At 40.0% G+C, this 18,328-nt stretch overlaps 1 protein-coding gene across 17 annotated transcripts in view; it reads left to right on the top strand.

Moving 5' to 3' along the window:
* The window catches only part of LOC127847106 (dynein axonemal heavy chain 2-like), a 154,636-nt gene that overhangs the window by 123,408 nt on the left and 12,900 nt on the right, over positions 1 to 18,328 (top strand). For all 17 annotated transcript variants that reach the window (XM_052378720.1, XM_052378718.1, XM_052378719.1 and 14 more), the window contains 12 exons: positions 682 to 968; positions 1,578 to 1,701; positions 2,221 to 2,387; positions 3,383 to 3,598; positions 6,026 to 6,176; positions 6,843 to 6,992; positions 7,733 to 7,865; positions 8,809 to 8,953; positions 9,419 to 9,618; positions 9,930 to 10,056; positions 10,856 to 11,042; positions 11,937 to 12,142. In XM_052378720.1, the coding sequence (XP_052234680.1) occupies positions 682 to 968; positions 1,578 to 1,701; positions 2,221 to 2,387; positions 3,383 to 3,598; positions 6,026 to 6,176; positions 6,843 to 6,992; positions 7,733 to 7,865; positions 8,809 to 8,953; positions 9,419 to 9,618; positions 9,930 to 10,056; positions 10,856 to 11,042; positions 11,937 to 12,142 (2,093 nt within the window). The remainder of the gene's footprint in view (positions 1 to 681; positions 969 to 1,577; positions 1,702 to 2,220; positions 2,388 to 3,382; positions 3,599 to 6,025; positions 6,177 to 6,842; positions 6,993 to 7,732; positions 7,866 to 8,808; positions 8,954 to 9,418; positions 9,619 to 9,929; positions 10,057 to 10,855; positions 11,043 to 11,936; positions 12,143 to 18,328) is intronic.

Raw genomic sequence — 18,328 nt, 5'->3', positions numbered from 1 at the left:
CAATGAATTTTAAATGGTGACCATTACTTATAAAGGATATTCAATGATATATAAAGGATATTCAATGATAAATAAAGGATATTCAATGATATATAAAGGATATTCAATGATATATAAAGGATATTCAATGATATGTAAAGGATATTCAATGATATATAAAATATATTCAATGATATATAAAGAATATTCAATGATATATAAAAGATATTCAATGATAACATATGATTATGAACATTCTATGATGATACATGATTGTTATATTCAAGGATAGCATGCTCATAACTTGTGATAATCTATAAAACTACTTTTAATAAATGATAAAACAGGATTAAGAATTTTGTAAAGAATATTCAAAAATGGCATACTCATACTTTGTGATAAACAATTAAATGTGTTACTTTTAATAAATGAAATCACACGATTAAGAATTTTTTAAAGATTATATTCAAAGATAGCATTCTCATACTTTGTGATAAACAATTAAAACTACTTTTAATAAATGAAAACACAGGATTAAGAATTTTGTAAAGAATATTCATCAATAGCTTACTCATACTTTGTAATAAACAATTAAAATGCTTTTAATAAATGATAGCCTATGATGCAGAATTTCAATGATAACACATGATAACGCTGTAATTAAATTTTGATGATAACATATGGTAACACTGTAATCAACAGGTGACCAGAACTTCTTGAAGCAGCTCATGGACTTTGACAAGGACAACATCACGGACCGAGTCCTCAAGAAAATTGGGCAGTACGTAGCCCAGACGGACTTTCAACCGGAGATCATCGGGCGAGTCTCCTCAGCAGCCAAGTCGCTGTGCATGTGGGTCCGCGCTATGGAGGTGTACGGACGAATCTATCGCGTTGTTGAGCCTAAGAAACAACGACTGAACGCGGCCATGTCTCAACTGAAAGAGAAACAGGACGCGCTCAGTGATGCAAAAGCCAAACTTGCTGAGGTAAGTTTGTACATGTGTTTGTATATAATTTGTTCATACCACCCAGTCTTTACACAGATTACTCGTTCTTCCCCTCAATAATGCCTAAAAAAGTCAAGTGATTTTAATAAAATCTAGCTAAAATAAGCTTTAAATCCAAGAGAGTGTCATGAGGAAAATCATGTTTAAATTGTATCTCCCCTGGTCATTTGGCAGCCTAGCTCAGTTGGTAGAGGATTGCTGATTTGAATAAAAATTTGCACTGAGAGGAAGTGTTGTCATGATGACAATCATACGAGTCTCACTCTAGCAAAACTGGGTCTAATTTGGCACGACACTTTCCACTTTTGTTGTATTTTTGGTTTAAAGGAAGTCTCTTTTTAGCGAAAATCCAGTTTAGGCCAAAAGTGTTGCCTGGATTAGTATATGTGGACTTCGCTAGCTAATCAGGGACAACACTTTCCATTTTAGTTGTATTTTTGGTTAAAAGGAAGTCACTTCTTAGCAAAAATCCAGTTTAGGCCAAAGGTGTCGTCCCAGATTAGTATATGTGGACTGCACAGGCTAATCTAGGACGAGATTTTATACACATGCATGGCTCGAATCATAATAGCTTCCTACCATGTCCAGGTTGAGTCCAAGATGGCTGAACTGCAGAAGCAGTACCAGGAGAAACAGGACCAGAAAGAGGAGCTCAAGAGGAAGGCTGCACACACCGAACTCATGTTGGACAGGGCCGCTAAACTGGTATCAGGTATGGACATTTTGCTGCCAATTTTTTAGAAGGAAAATTTAAGTGGTTTAATATCGGTGTTTAACAGTATCAGCAGCAAAATTTATAAATGTATTACTTTAACTTTTGGTGTATAGACCATTTGCCGTTAATTTATTTTAAGTTTTTCCGATAGTTTATACAGAAGTATTGGTGGTTAACTGTTTCTTTATTATTTTCTCTGTTTAAGTATAAATAGTTTTTCCTGTTTCCTGAATAAGGAATACAGAAATATAAAAATTTCAGTTTACATAAATAATTATTTTATAAGCAAACATTAATACGAGAAACCAAACAAACATGAATCAAACAACCAAACAAACATTACTATAGACAACCAAACAAATATTAATACAAACATTTAAACAAACATTAATAGAAATAACCAAAGAAGCATTAATACAAACAACCAAATTAACATTAATACAAAAACAACAACATTAATACAAACAGCCAAACAAACATTTATGCAAAACAGTAATGGACTCCCAATATTTACAGGCCTTGCTGGCGAGAGGGTACGCTGGGAGCAGACTGTGAAAGACTTGGAGGAACGACTGGGTTTCCTCATTGGAGACTGTCTCATAGCGGCCGCCTTTATGTCCTACATCGGACCCTTCCTGTCCAACTACCGTGACGAACTGGTGCAGAAAGTCTGGCTAGCGGAGGTAAGGAAATAATTATGTAAATAAGGATAATTCAATCAGCATAAATAGCAAATTTTGTGTTTCTATTTTCTTATATTTCCGTAATGTTTTATTTCATTAGTCTGCTCTGTAAATCATAGAATAATTTTGCTTAACAGTCTACATCTACTATTGTACATTACTATGTATTATGCGCATTGTTAGACCCCCAAGATTCAATTTAAATAATTGGTGCGCGTAAGACAATGATAAATGCCATTCTGGCTGCTAACTTGTGAAAAATGTATCATGTTCATTCTCTTCATTTTGGCATTTAAATATCTGTTGGGTGTTATACATGGTTTCCCATTACACATGGTTGGCGTTAAACATGGTTGGGTGTTATACATGATTGTGCGTTATACATGATTGTGCGTTATACATGGTGGGGCATTATACATGATTGGCGTTATACATGGTTGTGCGTTATACATGGTTGCACGTTATACACGGTTGTGCATTATACATGGTTGGGTGTTATACATGGTTGTACGTTATACATGGTTGCACATTATACATGGTTGTATGTTATACATAGTTGGGTGTTACACATGGTTGTGAGTTATACATGGTTGTGCTTTATACATGGTTGTGTGTTATGCATGGTTGGGCATTATACGTGGTTGGGCGTTATACATGGTTGTACGTTATACATGGTTGTGCATTATACATGGTTGTGCATTATACATGGTTGTGCATTATACATGGTTGGACATTATACATGGTTGTACATTATACATGGTTGTACATTATACATGGTTAGCATTATACATGATTGGGTGTTATACATGGTTGGGTGTTATACATGGTTTCGCGTTATAAATGATTGAGCGTAACACATGGTGTGTCGTTAAACATTGTTGGTCATTATACATGGTTGGGTGTTATACATGGTTGCCCATTATACATGGTTGGACGTTATACATGGTTTGCTTGATATACAATGTAAAGTACAGTATATTTGTTTCCAAACCTAGGTGAAGAAACTTGGTGTACCGTGTGACCCAGGATTTGATTTCTGCAAGTTCATGGCCAAGCCGACGAATGTCCGTGACTGGAACATCCAGGGGTTGCCTAGCGACAGCTTCTCCACGGAGAACGGTGTCATAGTGACGAGTGCCAGTCGCTGGCCCCTCATGGTGGACCCACAGGGGCAGGCAATCAAGTGGATCAAAAACATGGAGGCCTCACGGGTACAGTTGAAAAATTTTATTTGTTATTTTATCACTTATAATAGTATTCTTAAACAAAAACTTTTTAAGGACGTCTCTTCTAAATGAACACTAGTTTAGGGGGAAAGTGTCATCCCTGATAAGACTGTGTAGACTTTAAGCACATGCATTTAGACCAGTTTTTTTCCCAAACGAGGCTCACTCTTTTTATAGTATTCATAATGTCATTATGCTTCCCGACACAAAGCTACTAGGTTTTAACAATTGAATGGAACTCAGTTTTTATTTTAATCCCACAAATTAAGTTTTCAGAGAGCGTAGATGGAAGTAAATAGGTGAGTCTGTTGGTGCAGCAATCTGCATTAAATATTTGCAGTATTGCAAAATACTGCTTCCACAGTTCTCTAGTGATAAAATTGGAACTTCTAGTATTTCATCACTGTTAAGTGTAGAGACGCTTTTTCATTCCCAGTAATCCATAAATTGCTGTCTGAAATAACTTGAAACATAACTGAGAGAGCAGGCTGTAGTTTAAGTCATGTTTGTTTAAAAAAGTATTAAAATGTTTTTTTCAAATATAATAGAATTTAAAAATTAATATTATACATTCGTTTTAATTAATGGTATATATAATTTACCCCTTTTAGCTTAGTTTACGAGAAGGGAATCCTTTCAATGTAAGGAAAAAACAAACTGTTGTCAAATGTTGTACCTGAGATGTAATCATTATAATTATTTGTCATTTTCCATGAACAACTAGGTATACTGTATTTTTGTATTTGAAATTCAGTAAAATATCAATTGAACATAATTAATGTACACAAGTTTCTGTTTTTGTATCACGAGTGTGAATATATATATGTCTGAATATATGCCTTAATATATCTCAATGTTTTGTTATACCCTTCACTAAAGTTTTCCCTTTATAGAGTGCCTGCACTACAATCAGCTTCATGTTTTACAGCAAGTTAATATCTTTGTGTAACAACTCTTGCTGATATTTATAATCAAGTCTAGACTTATATATTGGGCCGCCTAGCTCAGTTGGGAGAGTGCTGGACCATAAACCTGAGGATCACAGGTTTGATACCCAGCCAGCCATTACTTGAGTTAGAATTGGTCATAATATTCTCTTTGTCCTGCGGTGAATTGGATGTGGTGTCTGCCTAGCAAACAGGAGGTCACGTGTTGGATTGCCACTGTGGGTGCATTGTTTAGCCCCCCCCCTGAATAGCCAAGTACTGGTTCTAGTCCCAGGAAATGGACTCGAGAGAGTTTTAAGAAACTGAGGTTTTCGATGCAATCAAGCTAAAATAAATAGGTTGAAACTAAATTCTCTTTACGGCCATTCTCCTCAGTGTCTGATTCAAACTGTTGATAATTGCCAACATTCCAACACACAAGCTAATTGAAACTACTGGCCATAGCATAACACTTATCCACTTACTGAAGTCATCAGTCTTATCCCTTTACCACTTAGATACTTATTTTGACGCATTTGTAGTCCCTTAGAAAGTTATATTTAATTTAAGACCTTTCTTACTAGATTCAAGTTTTTAAGGCTTCAACTCCAAACCTTAGATACTGATGAGCAGCAAACAGCATAAAACCTGAGCAGAGTGCAAGTTACTCTCAGGCTGTTCTGGTTTTATGCTGTTTGCAATTGCTATTTTCACTTTGCTTTTGAGTAAGAAAGGGATAAAAAAAATTGTACAAAGGGTCAAGTGCCTATTTCTGATACAGGTTTTTTTGGGGGGGTTTATATGGTCACAGTCTGTTCTGTGGGTCAATATGTGTTTTAACCAGGTTCTCAATGAAGTTATAAATTCTAGTTTATTAGATTGGCAAATGGCTTGCCAGGTTTTGAGCTTGGGGCGGAGTGAAATATGCTGTTTCTGTCAATAACTTAGTTTGTATGCACCAACTTTGGTCAATCAAGATCTTACTTCGGCATTTTCTGCCAGTTTGGTTACAGTCATGTGTCAAGGTCAAATGAAAAGAGAAAAACAACAACTTTAGTTTGGATGTAGTTATTGCACATACATTTTGTGGCATTCCATTTGGGGGCTGGTAATTGGGTCAAGGTCACTACTAAAATAGTTTAAGAACTCTTTCTGCTCAAGAACCAGTGTTTTAAATAGGTATTGAGCAGAAATATGGCGTGTTATGCCTGCATGCGTGCGTTAGCGAGCCTGGCTAAAGTGAAGACCTAGCTGGTGAAAGAAGGCACAGTTAATTAAATTAAACTTTATCAATTGGCAAAGCATTGAAAACATGATTTTTTGGCAATGCCATTTATTTAATTTGGTCAGTATCTTGGTTATTTTTGGCATAGCTGTGTTTTGTGGTTGACATTTGAGAGTTTGTTTGTCTTAGTGAATACATATGTTTTTGCAAGGATCTGTGTTTTGTTTTGTATTGATTTTAATAAAATTTTCCTGTCCCCAGAACCTGAAGGTGATTGACCTGCAGCAGACGGACTACATGCGGACCCTGGAAGGGGCCATCCAGTTTGGGCTCCCTGTTCTTCTGCAGAACGTACAGGAACGCCTGGATCCCTCCCTGGACCCCGTCCTCAATAAATCTCTCATGAAGATTGGTAAGAAGTGTTAGGAAGGAAGAGTTAACAAGAATTAATGTATTTTTTGTAAGTCTTTCCTACCTTAAATGAAAGTGTGTATTGTTTAAATGATCACAACAAATCGGCTAAACTTTTTCTTAAAATGTTAAAAAACAACAACAATAAAACAAATGAACATTATTCTTAAACCAAACTAGTAAGCTGTGGGCTATTAATGATAATAAAGAATGTACAGGAAAGTCTAGACCTCTCCCTCAACACAGTCCTACAAAAATCTCTCATGAAGATTGGTAAGGAGGCTTTAGCTCCCTTGGATGAAACATTCTTGGCTCTTACTGTTCTCTTCCATGTATTACACGCATTGCTTAACCCTAGGAACTGCAGAATTACGACACATCATTTATTTAAAATTTGCCTCAACAGTTTCTGCTCTTTTAGACAGCACTTTTCATCCAGTCCTCATCAATTTTGACTCTTGATTGCTTTCGATGTACTGGAGGCGTTTAAAAGAAGTATCCTCTAAAATTAATTTGGTCTAGGCAGTAAGCGTCATCCCTGATTAGCCTGTGCAGACTGCACAAGCTAATCTGGGATGACACTTTACGCAATGAATTTAGCCCTGTTTTCCCAAGAGCGCAGCTGATTTATATCAAATTGAACCAAATATCTTGTTCCTCCCGGCAGGTGGTGCGTACATGATCCGTATCGGAGACAAGGAGATTGAGTACAACCCGGAGTTCCGGTTCTACATCACGACCAAGCTGAGCAATCCGCACTACACGCCAGAGATCTCCACCAAGACCACCATAGTAAACTTTGCCGTGAAAGAGCAAGGTAAGCTGAGATTGTTAAGGGAAATAATTGTATTGTGCCATACTGTTTTGGCAATGGTTTACTTGCCGTAAATAAAGGACCACAAACCTGTGTATATTAGGAAAACTGCTGGAGCAACTGGAGTTTCACTTCTTTATATTGTTTTTTATGGAAGACAGTGCTTGTCAAATCATTGTTTGTTGAACAGACACACACACAGATCCCTAGAATAAAAATGATTCAACTCTTGAATTTTTAATACCTTTATACCACATCATTTGGGTCTTAGGGATATTACTATAAAATCAGAAAGTGTTGTATGCACAGGCTTATCTGGAACGACACTCTAAGCACATGCATTAAGCCTTGTTATCCCCCGCCATAGGCAGAGGGATATTGTTTTGGCGTTGTACGTCCGTCCGTCTTTCAGTCCGTCCGTCCAGCACTTTTGTGTCAGAAGCCATATCCTGGAAGTGCTTAAGCGGATTTCATTGAAACTTGGTATGAGTATATATATGGATAAAAGGATGATAGACGCCAAATGACATTGTACACCATCTGTTAATAACAAATTTATGGCCCTTTGTATCTTGAAAAAAAAAATTGTGTGTCCGTAGCCATATCTTGGAAGTGCTTTGGCGGATTTCATTGAAACTTGGTATGAGTGTCCAGAAGCATATTGGCTGGGGATATCAATTCAGCGAATTTGCTTGTTTTCCCAGTACTAATTTAAAAAATAATTATTCTTATTATTATTATAGGTCTGGAGGCCCAGCTGCTGGGTATAGTTGTTGGTAAGGAGAGGCCAGATCTGGAGGAGAAGAAGGACAGTCTTGTGAGGAGCATTGCAGACGGCAAGAAGAAACTCGTGGAACTTGAGGACGAGATTCTACGGTAGGGCACAGGGAGAACCAGTCACTGTTTTATAGTTTAACCCTTTACCACTTAGATACATATTTTGACGTGTTTGTAGTCCCTTAGAAAGTTATATTTAATTTAAGACCTTTCTTACTAGATTCAGGTTTTTAAGGCTTTATCTCCAACCATTAGATACTGATGAGCAGCAAACAGCATAAAACCTGAACAGCCTGCGAGTCACTCGCAGGCTGTTCTGGTTTTATGCTGTTTGTACATAGCAATTTTCACTTTGCTTCTAAGTTGGAAAGGGTTAAACCTTTCTATTTTTGCTTGATTGAATTGAAATCCTAAGTCTTATCGAAAAAACCACCCTCGATTCAATTTTCTGGGTAAAACCAGTACAGGGAGTCTTTGGGAAAAGATCAAAACAACGCTACCACAGTGGGTATTGAACCCATTACCTCCTAATCACTTGGCGGACACCCTATCCATGTCGCTGAGGAGACCGTTTCCCAATTTGTTGAATGATAATGAACACCAATAAAGTGAATTTTGTATGGGAGACAATTGGCTCACCATTTGATAAATGGGAAGGTCTTGAAGAATGAAACATCAAAACTCTTTTATTTTTGCCATTTTGTTCTATAATTTTCTATTTAATTTTTGCTATTATAAAAGTTGCTGAACACAAAAGGCTCCCTTCTTGGGGATAAACACTCCTGAATGATAAACAAATACTCTCTTTTCCACATCGTTGAAGGATACACAAATAATGCTCCAGTATTTACTATTTTGTTAGTTTAAACATATTTATTTGAGCTCAATTTAATTAAAAGCATACAGCCTATTGAAACACTCTCAAGTCCGTTTCCTGGCTTCCACGTTGAGGCTTAAACCTGTGACCTTCTGATTGCTAGGCGGACACCATATAACCTATTTTGTTGAAATATAATCCAAAAAAATTTTTCCTATTGCCCAGGCTGCTGAACGAGACCAAGGGCTCGCTGCTAGATGACGAGCAGCTGGTGAACACGCTGCAGGCCTCCAAGGTGACGTCCCAGGAGGTCTCGGAGCAGCTACAGATCTCAGAGCAGACCGAGGTGAAAATTGATGCTGCAAGAGAGGTATGGATTTTACAGTTTGTTTGTTTTTATGCCCCCGGATCGAATGATCAGAGTCTTAAGGAATTCTATGCATTGTTTAGATTTTCCATTTAAATATAAATAAGATCTTCAAATCAATGAGCTGAGCTCAGGGTAAACCAGGCTGAATGCATGTCTGTAAAGTGTTGTCCAAAATTAGTGCAGTCAGCTCAGGTTTATCATAGACGACACTTCCCGTCTTATATAGAATTTCACTAAGAAGAGACTTCCTAAAAAAAAATACAATAAAAGTGGAAAGTGTTGTCCCTGATTAGCCTGTGTGGGCTGCACAGGCTAGCTAGCCTGTGACAACACTTAAAAGTGGCTATGCACATGCATTAAACCCCGTTTTCTCAGTGCAAGGCTTAAATTAAACACAACAAAAATTAATTTCAAAACTTCTTATCTGTTAAAATGTCAATTTAATCTCTATTTATGCCCTTTTAGGGATACCGACCGGCGGCCGAGAGGGCCTCCATCTTGTTCTTCGTGCTCAACGACATGGGTCGCATAGACCCCATGTACCAGTTCTCTCTGGACTCGTACATAGATCAGTTCAAGCTATCAATTGACAAGTCGCCCCGCAGCGCAAAGTTGGAGGAGAGAATCGTGAACCTCAACGATCACCACACCTACGCCATCTACAGGTGAGATTTCCTGGTGGACTCTTTTAAAATTTTACTATATAGTGGTTAAGGACTTTGTTCAATTTATTAGTTAATCTTTTCAAAACTTAAATTGGCATCGGCAGATATGACAGTTATTGAAATTTAATTTTAAAAACTATTTCAGATTTCAAAGCATTTGTTTGTATTTCGGATGTTCAAAGATGTAAATTATAAACTATTGATTTTATGGGACTTTGGTGCACATCTGAGCATGATTTATGTTGAGGCATTCAAGTTATGCATGAAAGATGCTTGTATGATTACCTCTTCTTGTATGATTACAATTAAAGGTTCATCTGTCGTGGTCTTTTTGAACGCCACAAGCTGCTGTTCTCGTTCCAAATGTGCGCCAAGATTCTCGAGCACGCTGGCAAGCTCAACATGGACGAATACAACTTCTTCCTCCGTGGTGGAGTGGTGAGTACTCAAGTCTAACAAGTGGGTAGAACCAGTCTCAGGAATCTGGCACTTAAATAACTACTGGACGGAATGTAGAAACTCAAGTCTAACACATGGGTAGAACTTGTCAATAGAGTCTGGTTATTGAAAAACTCTAAGGATGAAAGGTTGGTGAGACTCAAGGCTAACATGTAGGTAGAACCAGTCTCTAGAGTCTAGCGCTTCAAAAACTCCTAGGCGGAGTGTTGAAACTCAAATCTAACACATGGGTAGAACTAGTCAATCAAGTCATGCTTTTGCTACGCTCGATCATAAATATTTAGATTTTAATTTATGAGCTGGGTCTCAATTTCTCAAAATGTCTTTAGACTGTACAGTCCAGATTGGTTTGAGCTCTTAATGTTCATAGCCAATTTATAATAAAACCTTAGGATTATATAGTTGATAAAAATAATTAAGGCAATTCAGAGTAATTGCCCTTTCTTAAAACAAAAATGCGTAATTCGCCATTCCCACTCTCTTTGTGATGCAGTTTTCATTGAATTTTCACCAAGCATTCTGCAATTGTTAGTTGACATAAAATCGCACTAATCACTTCATTGTAATTGCCCTTTGTTTATATCAAAAATGCAAAATCTGGCATAACAGCTCTCTGAACTCGTTTGCTTTTCACAGAGTCTTCACCAAACTTCCAAGATACGGGATGCATTTTATTGCTAGACTTCTATAACTGTCTTAACCTTGTTTCAATTAATCTCTTAGTCATAAAGTTTTTATTGAATCTTCAACAAATAAATATTCTGCAAAAAATTTTCAGGTAATTGACCGGGAGAATCAGATGGACAACCCGTGCTCGGGCTGGCTGTCGGACGTTGCCTGGGACAACATCACGGAGCTGGAGAAGCTGACCAACTTCCACGGGATCATCACGTCGTTCGAGCAGTACCCCCGCGACTGGAACATCTGGTACACGGCCAACGAGCCGGAGAATACAGCCCTGCCAGGTGAGACTGAGATAGGTGTTGTTGTTGTGTTAACCCTGTACAACTTAGATACGTATTTAACCCTTTACCACTTAGATACGTATTTAACCCTTTACCACTTAAATATGTATTAAACCCTTTACCACTTAGATACATAATTTATCCTTTTACCACTTAGATACATATTTAACCCTTTACCACTTAAATATGTATTTAACCCTTTACCACTTAGAAACAAACATATTTTAACCTTTTACCACTTAGATACGTATTTAACCCTTTACCACTTAGATACGTATTTAACCCTTTACCACTTAAATATGTATTAAACCCTTTACCACTTAGATACATATTTTAACCCTTTACCACTTAAATATGTATTTAACCCTTTACCACTTAGAAACATACATATTTTAACCTTTTACCACTTAGATACGTATTTAACCCCTTACCACTTACATATGTATTTAACCCTTTACCACTTAGATATGTATTTAACCCTTTACCACTTAGAAACATACATATTTTAACCTTTTACCACTAAGATACGTATTTAACCCCTTACCACTTAGATATGTATTTAACCCTTTACCACTTAGATATGTATTTAACCCTTAACTACTTAAATATGTATATGACGCATTTGTAGTCCCTTAGAAAATTTAATTTAATTGAAGACCTTTATTAAAAATTTCAAGTTTGAAAAGCTTCATTTCCAATCCTCAGGTACTAATAAGCAGCAAATAGCACAAAATCTGAACAGACTGCGAGTTACTCGCAGGCTGTTCTGGTTTTATGCTGTTTGCAAATAGCTTATTATCAAGAGGGTTTGAATAAGCCTTAGGCTTTAAATGCAATTGAGCTGAAGTAAATAGGTTGAAACTAAACTAATGTAATTATCAATCGGTGGTTCAGGTGAATGGGACAATGCGTGCAACGAGCTGCAGAAGATGCTTATCATCCGCTCCCTGCGACCGGACCGTGTCTCGTTCTGCGCCACCTCTTTCATCACCAACAATCTGGGCTCGAGATTCGTGGAGCCGCCTGTGCTGGACATGCAGCATGTGGTCGGGGACTCGAGTACCAAGACGCCTCTAATCTTTGTGCTCTCACCCGGAGTGGTAAGTGTCTAGCTTGTACCATCATAACTAAGTTTGTACTGTCATCACTATAAGTTTTCTTACATTCTAAGTGCTTGGCCACCTATTTTTAGCCCCCAAAATTATATTTTGTAACGATATGTCTCTACCACTTATACAGGGCTTTTTTTCCTGTTTTTGTGAAGGGGCCTCGGTCCTCCTATTTTGTGAAAAAATGAGTTGCAAACTGTTCAAAATTGTGAAAAAATGAGTCGTGAACTTTCTAAAATTGTGAAAATTTTAGTCACCATCTTGAAATTGTGAAAATCAGCCATTCACAGAAGGAAAAACAGGCCCTGTTATTTTTTCCTCTAACATTTATGACTATACAGTTTTAATATCATAAATACGTTACCTGTTATCTCTAGCTTACCCCTTTCCAAGGGAGTTATTTCATCCGGAAAATATTCAAGCGCTGGGAATCGTCCACCTCTATAAGAATCCAAATCAGGTTAAACATAGTACAATGCAACCTAACAGGAAATCAAGAACCACAACTCATCTTTCCTTTCCGGATAAAACCATGTGCACGCCTATTTTAGGCTCAGGACTTATGTGTTCTTTTCACTGTGTTTTTGGCGGAGTTTAAAAGGATAAAGTTTATTTATCTTTTATTTGTATCATTCGGTTTATATTTCTATACTTTTTGTTGCAGTAATTGTCATATTTCTGCTTTTGCTGGGTTTCTTTGTTTGCATCGTCACTCATGTACATGACGTCATGAGCACGTGAACCACGAGGAATTCGTGCCTATTCCCCAATAAGTAATTGAGGTCAATTGGACAGCGTTCTTTGTGTTTACATTTTGTGGTTTAACTTTTTATTTGAATTTATAATCATTAATTTGTTTTTTTTGTAGGTTCTTTCTGTTTCTTTTATTTCAGAATGAACTTACAGGATAGAGGTTCTTGTGGTCATATCAAAGCAAGGTGGGATTCCCACGATACTTGCTTGGCATGTACCGGGTGCACATTTAATAACAAATGTGCGGTTTGCGATTTGTGGGCTTACGACGTATGGACAAAAGCAGGTCGCCGGAGGACGTCGATCAGCCGCAAACGCAACGAACCTCCATCCGACGTTGATTACCCGGTGACTCCACTGGTCAAGGATGACCAGCGGTTTTGTCAGTCACCGGGTACCGGGCAAGATGGTGTTGTTGTCAGTCGATCGTCATCAGATCTTATGACTCACACCATGCATACCGGCGACATTGATCATGGAACGACTGGATCAATGTCAGACCACATGGCAGCCGCCATTCTACGGTCTTTGTCCGGTGACGTAACCGGTCATAATATGACCGGCCGGTCACCGGTCCGGTCCGGTCACCGGTCATGTCACCGGTCCGGTCCGGTCATGTCACCGGTCCGGTCACCGGTCCGGTCCGGTCACCGGTCCGGTCACCGGTCCGGTCCGGTCACCGGTCCGGTCACCGGTCCGGTCACCGGTCCGGTCCGGTCACCGGTCCGGTCATTGATCACCGGTCCGGTCACCGGTCCGGTCCGGTCACCGGTCCGGTCCGGTCACCGGTCCGGTCCGGTCCGGTCACCGGTCAACAGTCATCAGTTGGGCCTGCCACCGATAACACCAATCGCCGGTCAAGAAGAACTCGGTCTTCATCATCGGCGTATTCTTCTACATCCGATTCGTCGTCGAATACATCGTCTTCATCAAGGAGTGGACATCGGACACGCTCTTCTTCGTCGAGCAGTTATCATCGTCGCGGCGCTCATAAGCGATCACGTCGTCACTCACGGAGACGGTATTCCAAAAAATCTCGATCACATCGCAGCCGATCCACATCTCGACAGCGCAGCCGATCCAGATCTCGACATTGCAGGAAACGAGGACGTCGGCAACGTTCACGTAGACAGCATCGGACTTACCATACGTATAGTCGTTCACCATCGTGTTCCGTTATGGAATCGCATGTTTCCATGCCAAATGTGTCGGTTCCAACGTTGACTGCCACACGTATTGCATCTTCAGGAGCTCATCTCACTACTACGGCGTCAGTGTCAACACCACGAGTATCATCTACAGTATCTAGTCGTGTACTCCCTACAGCTACCCTGTCGAATCCTGATACACTATGGATACAGAATTCAGCGGGACATTTTGTACCGGTCAATGCTGATAATTTACCTTCTTCCGGTTTACATTATCAGTTTACTGACGTCGGGGATGATCATTCGCTGTTACCAGACAATTACAATCCGGTACAAGATATTCTCACTTCTGTTCCTGCTGATTCTATACAAACCGCTGGTGTTGTAGAGAGTGAGGCTGATTCAGATGCAGAATCTAATGTTGAGACGGATCAATATTTAGCTCCGATTGGTCAGATCTATGAACTGATGTTTCGTACTCTTGGTGAAGATTACTGTCCAAGACCTGCTGAACTGTCTTCAAATGCGACGATTTCTGTGACAGAACAACTTTTTCGTACATTTGATCCCAACAGGGTTATTAAGTCGACGGCTCGTCCTGACCCACGACTTCCCATTGGTTCTACTGTTCTATCTGTTCTTCAATCATTGGAATCAGCTAATAAGACTATTCCAAAACGAGGAGAAACATGGAAAATTCCTAAGGAACTAGCTGATCCAAAACACCAGGAAGGTAGTAAAAGTTACAAACCTCCTGTACCACATGCAACATCTGGGTTGGATTTTTCAAAACTTCCGGTTCCAGATCCGGACATAAGCAAGCTATCTCTTGTAATGCCAAGTGGTTCCAATTCAGTTTCTGTTCCGTTTTCAATGTTGGAAACTTGGGAAATGAGGGAACGTAGATCATTAGGTTTGACTAACCAAATTGACTTCATGCTAGCGACAATTTTACAAATGGTGTGTGATTGGTCGGAATCTGTTCCGGAGGAACTCCGTGATTTGTTAATTCATCTCTCACGGACCACACTGGCCTTATCTCACACTTCTGCTTCTTCAATGTCCGAGATGCTAAGGATTCGTAGAGATCTTATCCTTACTTCTTTACCTAAAGATTTTCTGTTGGAACCTGGTATGAACTCGCTCAGAACAGCTCCTCTCAAATCAGGGTTTCTTTTTGGTGGAAGGATACAAGAAGCAATCACAGCTGACAAGGATGACCAACTTCATGCTTCTTTAGCTAGAAACAACTCTGGACAACGCCAAGGGGTCTTTAAGCATCCTGCTTCTAGGCCACCAGCAGTTCCAGCATTCAAGACGGCTAAGAGAAATAACCTTTTCTCTAAAAAGCCTTCTTTTAATCCACGGTCAGGTCCTAATAGGCAGTCTTCCTATAACAGACCTTCTTTGTCACACAAGTCTTCTAATAAAGATTCTGGGAAAAAGGGCAAACCCAAGCCGGGACAGAGGAATTTCAAACCTTCTACCGGCAGGGGCGCACCTCCTGCTTATCAGCCCTAGGTCCCTTCCCTTTCTACCGCCACAACCTCCGATGCCGGAAATACCAGTCGGGGCCAGACTTTTCCACTTCTCAAATCGATGGCTTCAAATTACTTCAGACGCATGGGTTCATTCTCTTGTGACAAAAGGCCTGACTTTTCAATTCGAAAAAAGGCCTCCACTTTCTCGCGTCCCTATAGAGCTGGTATCTCGGCATCCACATATTCCAGAGTCCATTCTCGGACTCTTGGAAAAACAGGCGGTAGAAAGGGTTCAAGATCCTTATTCTCCAGGATTTTACAGTCGTCTTTTTCTTGTTCAAAAGAAAAATGGTTCCTGGAGACCAGTAATAGATTTAAAAGTGTTCAACATGTATCTCCTCAAACCAACTTTCAAAATGGAGACTCCTTCTTTCATACGGGAATCCATCAAACCCCTGCACTGGGGGGTGTCTTTGGATCTGGAAGATGCTTACTTCCATGTTCCTATACATCCCAACTACCGGAAGTACTTGCGATTCGCCTTTCAAGGCCAAGTCTACCAGTTCCGGTCTATGCCTTTCGGGTTGGCGACAGCCCCACGAGTTTTTACCAAACTAATGTAGGCAGTCGGATCACACCTCAGAGTTCACGGGATTATTCTTCTTCAGTATTTCGACGACTGGCTCTTACACCAGCTCGATCGTCAATTGCTTCTGTACAACCTAGAATTCTCTTGGAAGGAGCTCCTCTCGTTAGGGCTCCTTCTCAATGCAGACAAATCAGACCTCATTCCTTCACAGGACTTTACGTTTGTGGGAATGAATTTCTTGACCCACATCAATCGGGTCAGAGTGTCTATTCAACGTATATCAGACCTTCTGATGAAGGTCAACTGGGTTTTGTCCCAATCTCATATAACAGCTCAAGAATTCCTCTCTCTCAACGGTATCCTGAGCTCAGTAGCAGACTTTGTGCAGTTGGGACGTCTCTTCCTACGTCCTCTTCAGCACTATCTCTCAGCTTGTTGGAAATGGTCTCCAGGCAATCTATTAACACAGATTCCAATCCTTCCCTCCTTAAGGTCTCATCTTCAGTGGTGGCTAGACGAGGAGACTCTGTTGGCAGGAGTACCCCTTCTTCCCCCGCAACCGTCATTATATCTAATAACGGATGCGAGCAAGGAAGGGTGGGGTGCTCACCTGGAACCTCTCAGTCTGATAATTTCAGGGTTGTGGTCTCATCAGGAATCTCACCTTCATATCAACAATCTAGAAATGCGAGCAGTATTTCTAGCTGTATCTCATTTCCAATCACATCTTCGAGACTCTTGTGTGATGGTGTCAACAGACAACACATCTGTGGTGGCTTACATCCAGGCACAGGGGGGAACACATTCTCAATCCCTGTATCTGGAAACCAGAAAATTACTTGTTCTTTGCAAAACACTCAACATTCATCTGCTGGCAAAATATATACCAGGTCGCCTCAACGCCCTGGCGGATGGTTTGTCTCGCAAACACCAGTTACTTCCATCGGAGTGGACACTTCATCAAGAAGTGACCAACCAGATCTTTTTCAAGTTCGGTTATCCCCTGGTCGATCTATTTGCAACCAGACACAATCACAGACTTCCTCTGTATGTGAGTCCAGTTTACGATCCAGCAGCGTGGGCAATCGACGCGCTTTCGTTCGCATGGGACCAACTGGACGCTTACGCCTATCCCCCACCCATTCTAATTCCCCAAATATTGGGAAAAATCAGGGTGAGCTCTTGCAGGATACTCCTGATTGCCCCTTGGTGGCCCAGAAGATCTTGGTTCAACGATCTTCTCAGTCTCCTGTACGATTATCCCAGGAATCTTCCTCACAGGTCAGATCTTCTGTCTCAAAGCGGCAGACTACATGCGGACCCAAAAATGTTCCACTTACACGTCTGGCCGTTATCAGGCAATCTTTGCAGAAGAAATGTTTTTCTGTCAGGGCTTCAACCCTCGTTGCTTCGGCAAGGAGAAAATCCACCAGAGCAGTCTATGATGCTCGTTGGAAACTCTTCTCCAATTGGTGTTTTCGAGGGAAAATTAATCCCCTCAATCCCTCTGCTAGACGAATAGCGGATTTTCTCATTTATCTTTTTGATGATAAGGAACTTTCTCTTAGTTCCATCAAAGGATACAGATCTATGATTTCGCATACATTGGCTTTCACTAAGTCTTCACAAGTCTGTGCTGATCCAGCTATTTCAGAACTTGTTCGAGCTATGGAACTTAGTCGTCCTGTATCTCGTACACTTGCTCCTAAATGGGATTTAGCTTGTGTGCTTGGTTCCCTTATTAAGGCTCCCTATGAACCTCTTGATCAGGCTTCATTACAATTCCTAACATGGAAGACCGTTTTCCTTCTTACTATGGCTTCAGCCAAACGGAGAAGTGAAATTCATGCTCTTTCTATCGAGGATAGTCATCTTCGTTTTGACTCTTCTGATGGTTCTGTTACATTGTTGTGTCAGTCAGGATTCCTTGCTAAAAATCAACTCCCCTCTATGGCTTCCAAACCCTTCAAAGTTCCAAGTCTATCTAGAACTTGTGGACATGAAGATGATGATAGACTCCTTTGCCCGGTCAGGGCTTTGAAGTTCTACCTTAAAAAGGTAAAGTCTATTCGAGGTTCTCGCAAGAGACTTTTCATTCCATTAAAAGGGGGGGGGCGATGTGTCTGCGGCTTCTATTTCTCGTTGGATAGCCTCGACTATAAGGAAAGCTTATTCTTCTCTTTCATCGAGGGATTTATCCCTGTTT

This window comes from Dreissena polymorpha, chromosome 10 (assembly GCF_020536995.1).
Source record: "Dreissena polymorpha isolate Duluth1 chromosome 10, UMN_Dpol_1.0, whole genome shotgun sequence".
NCBI classification, from domain to species: domain Eukaryota; kingdom Metazoa; phylum Mollusca; class Bivalvia; order Myida; family Dreissenidae; genus Dreissena; species Dreissena polymorpha.
The sequence above is the reverse complement of the archived record's forward strand: the minus strand, read 5'-3'. Positions and strand labels throughout refer to the sequence as shown.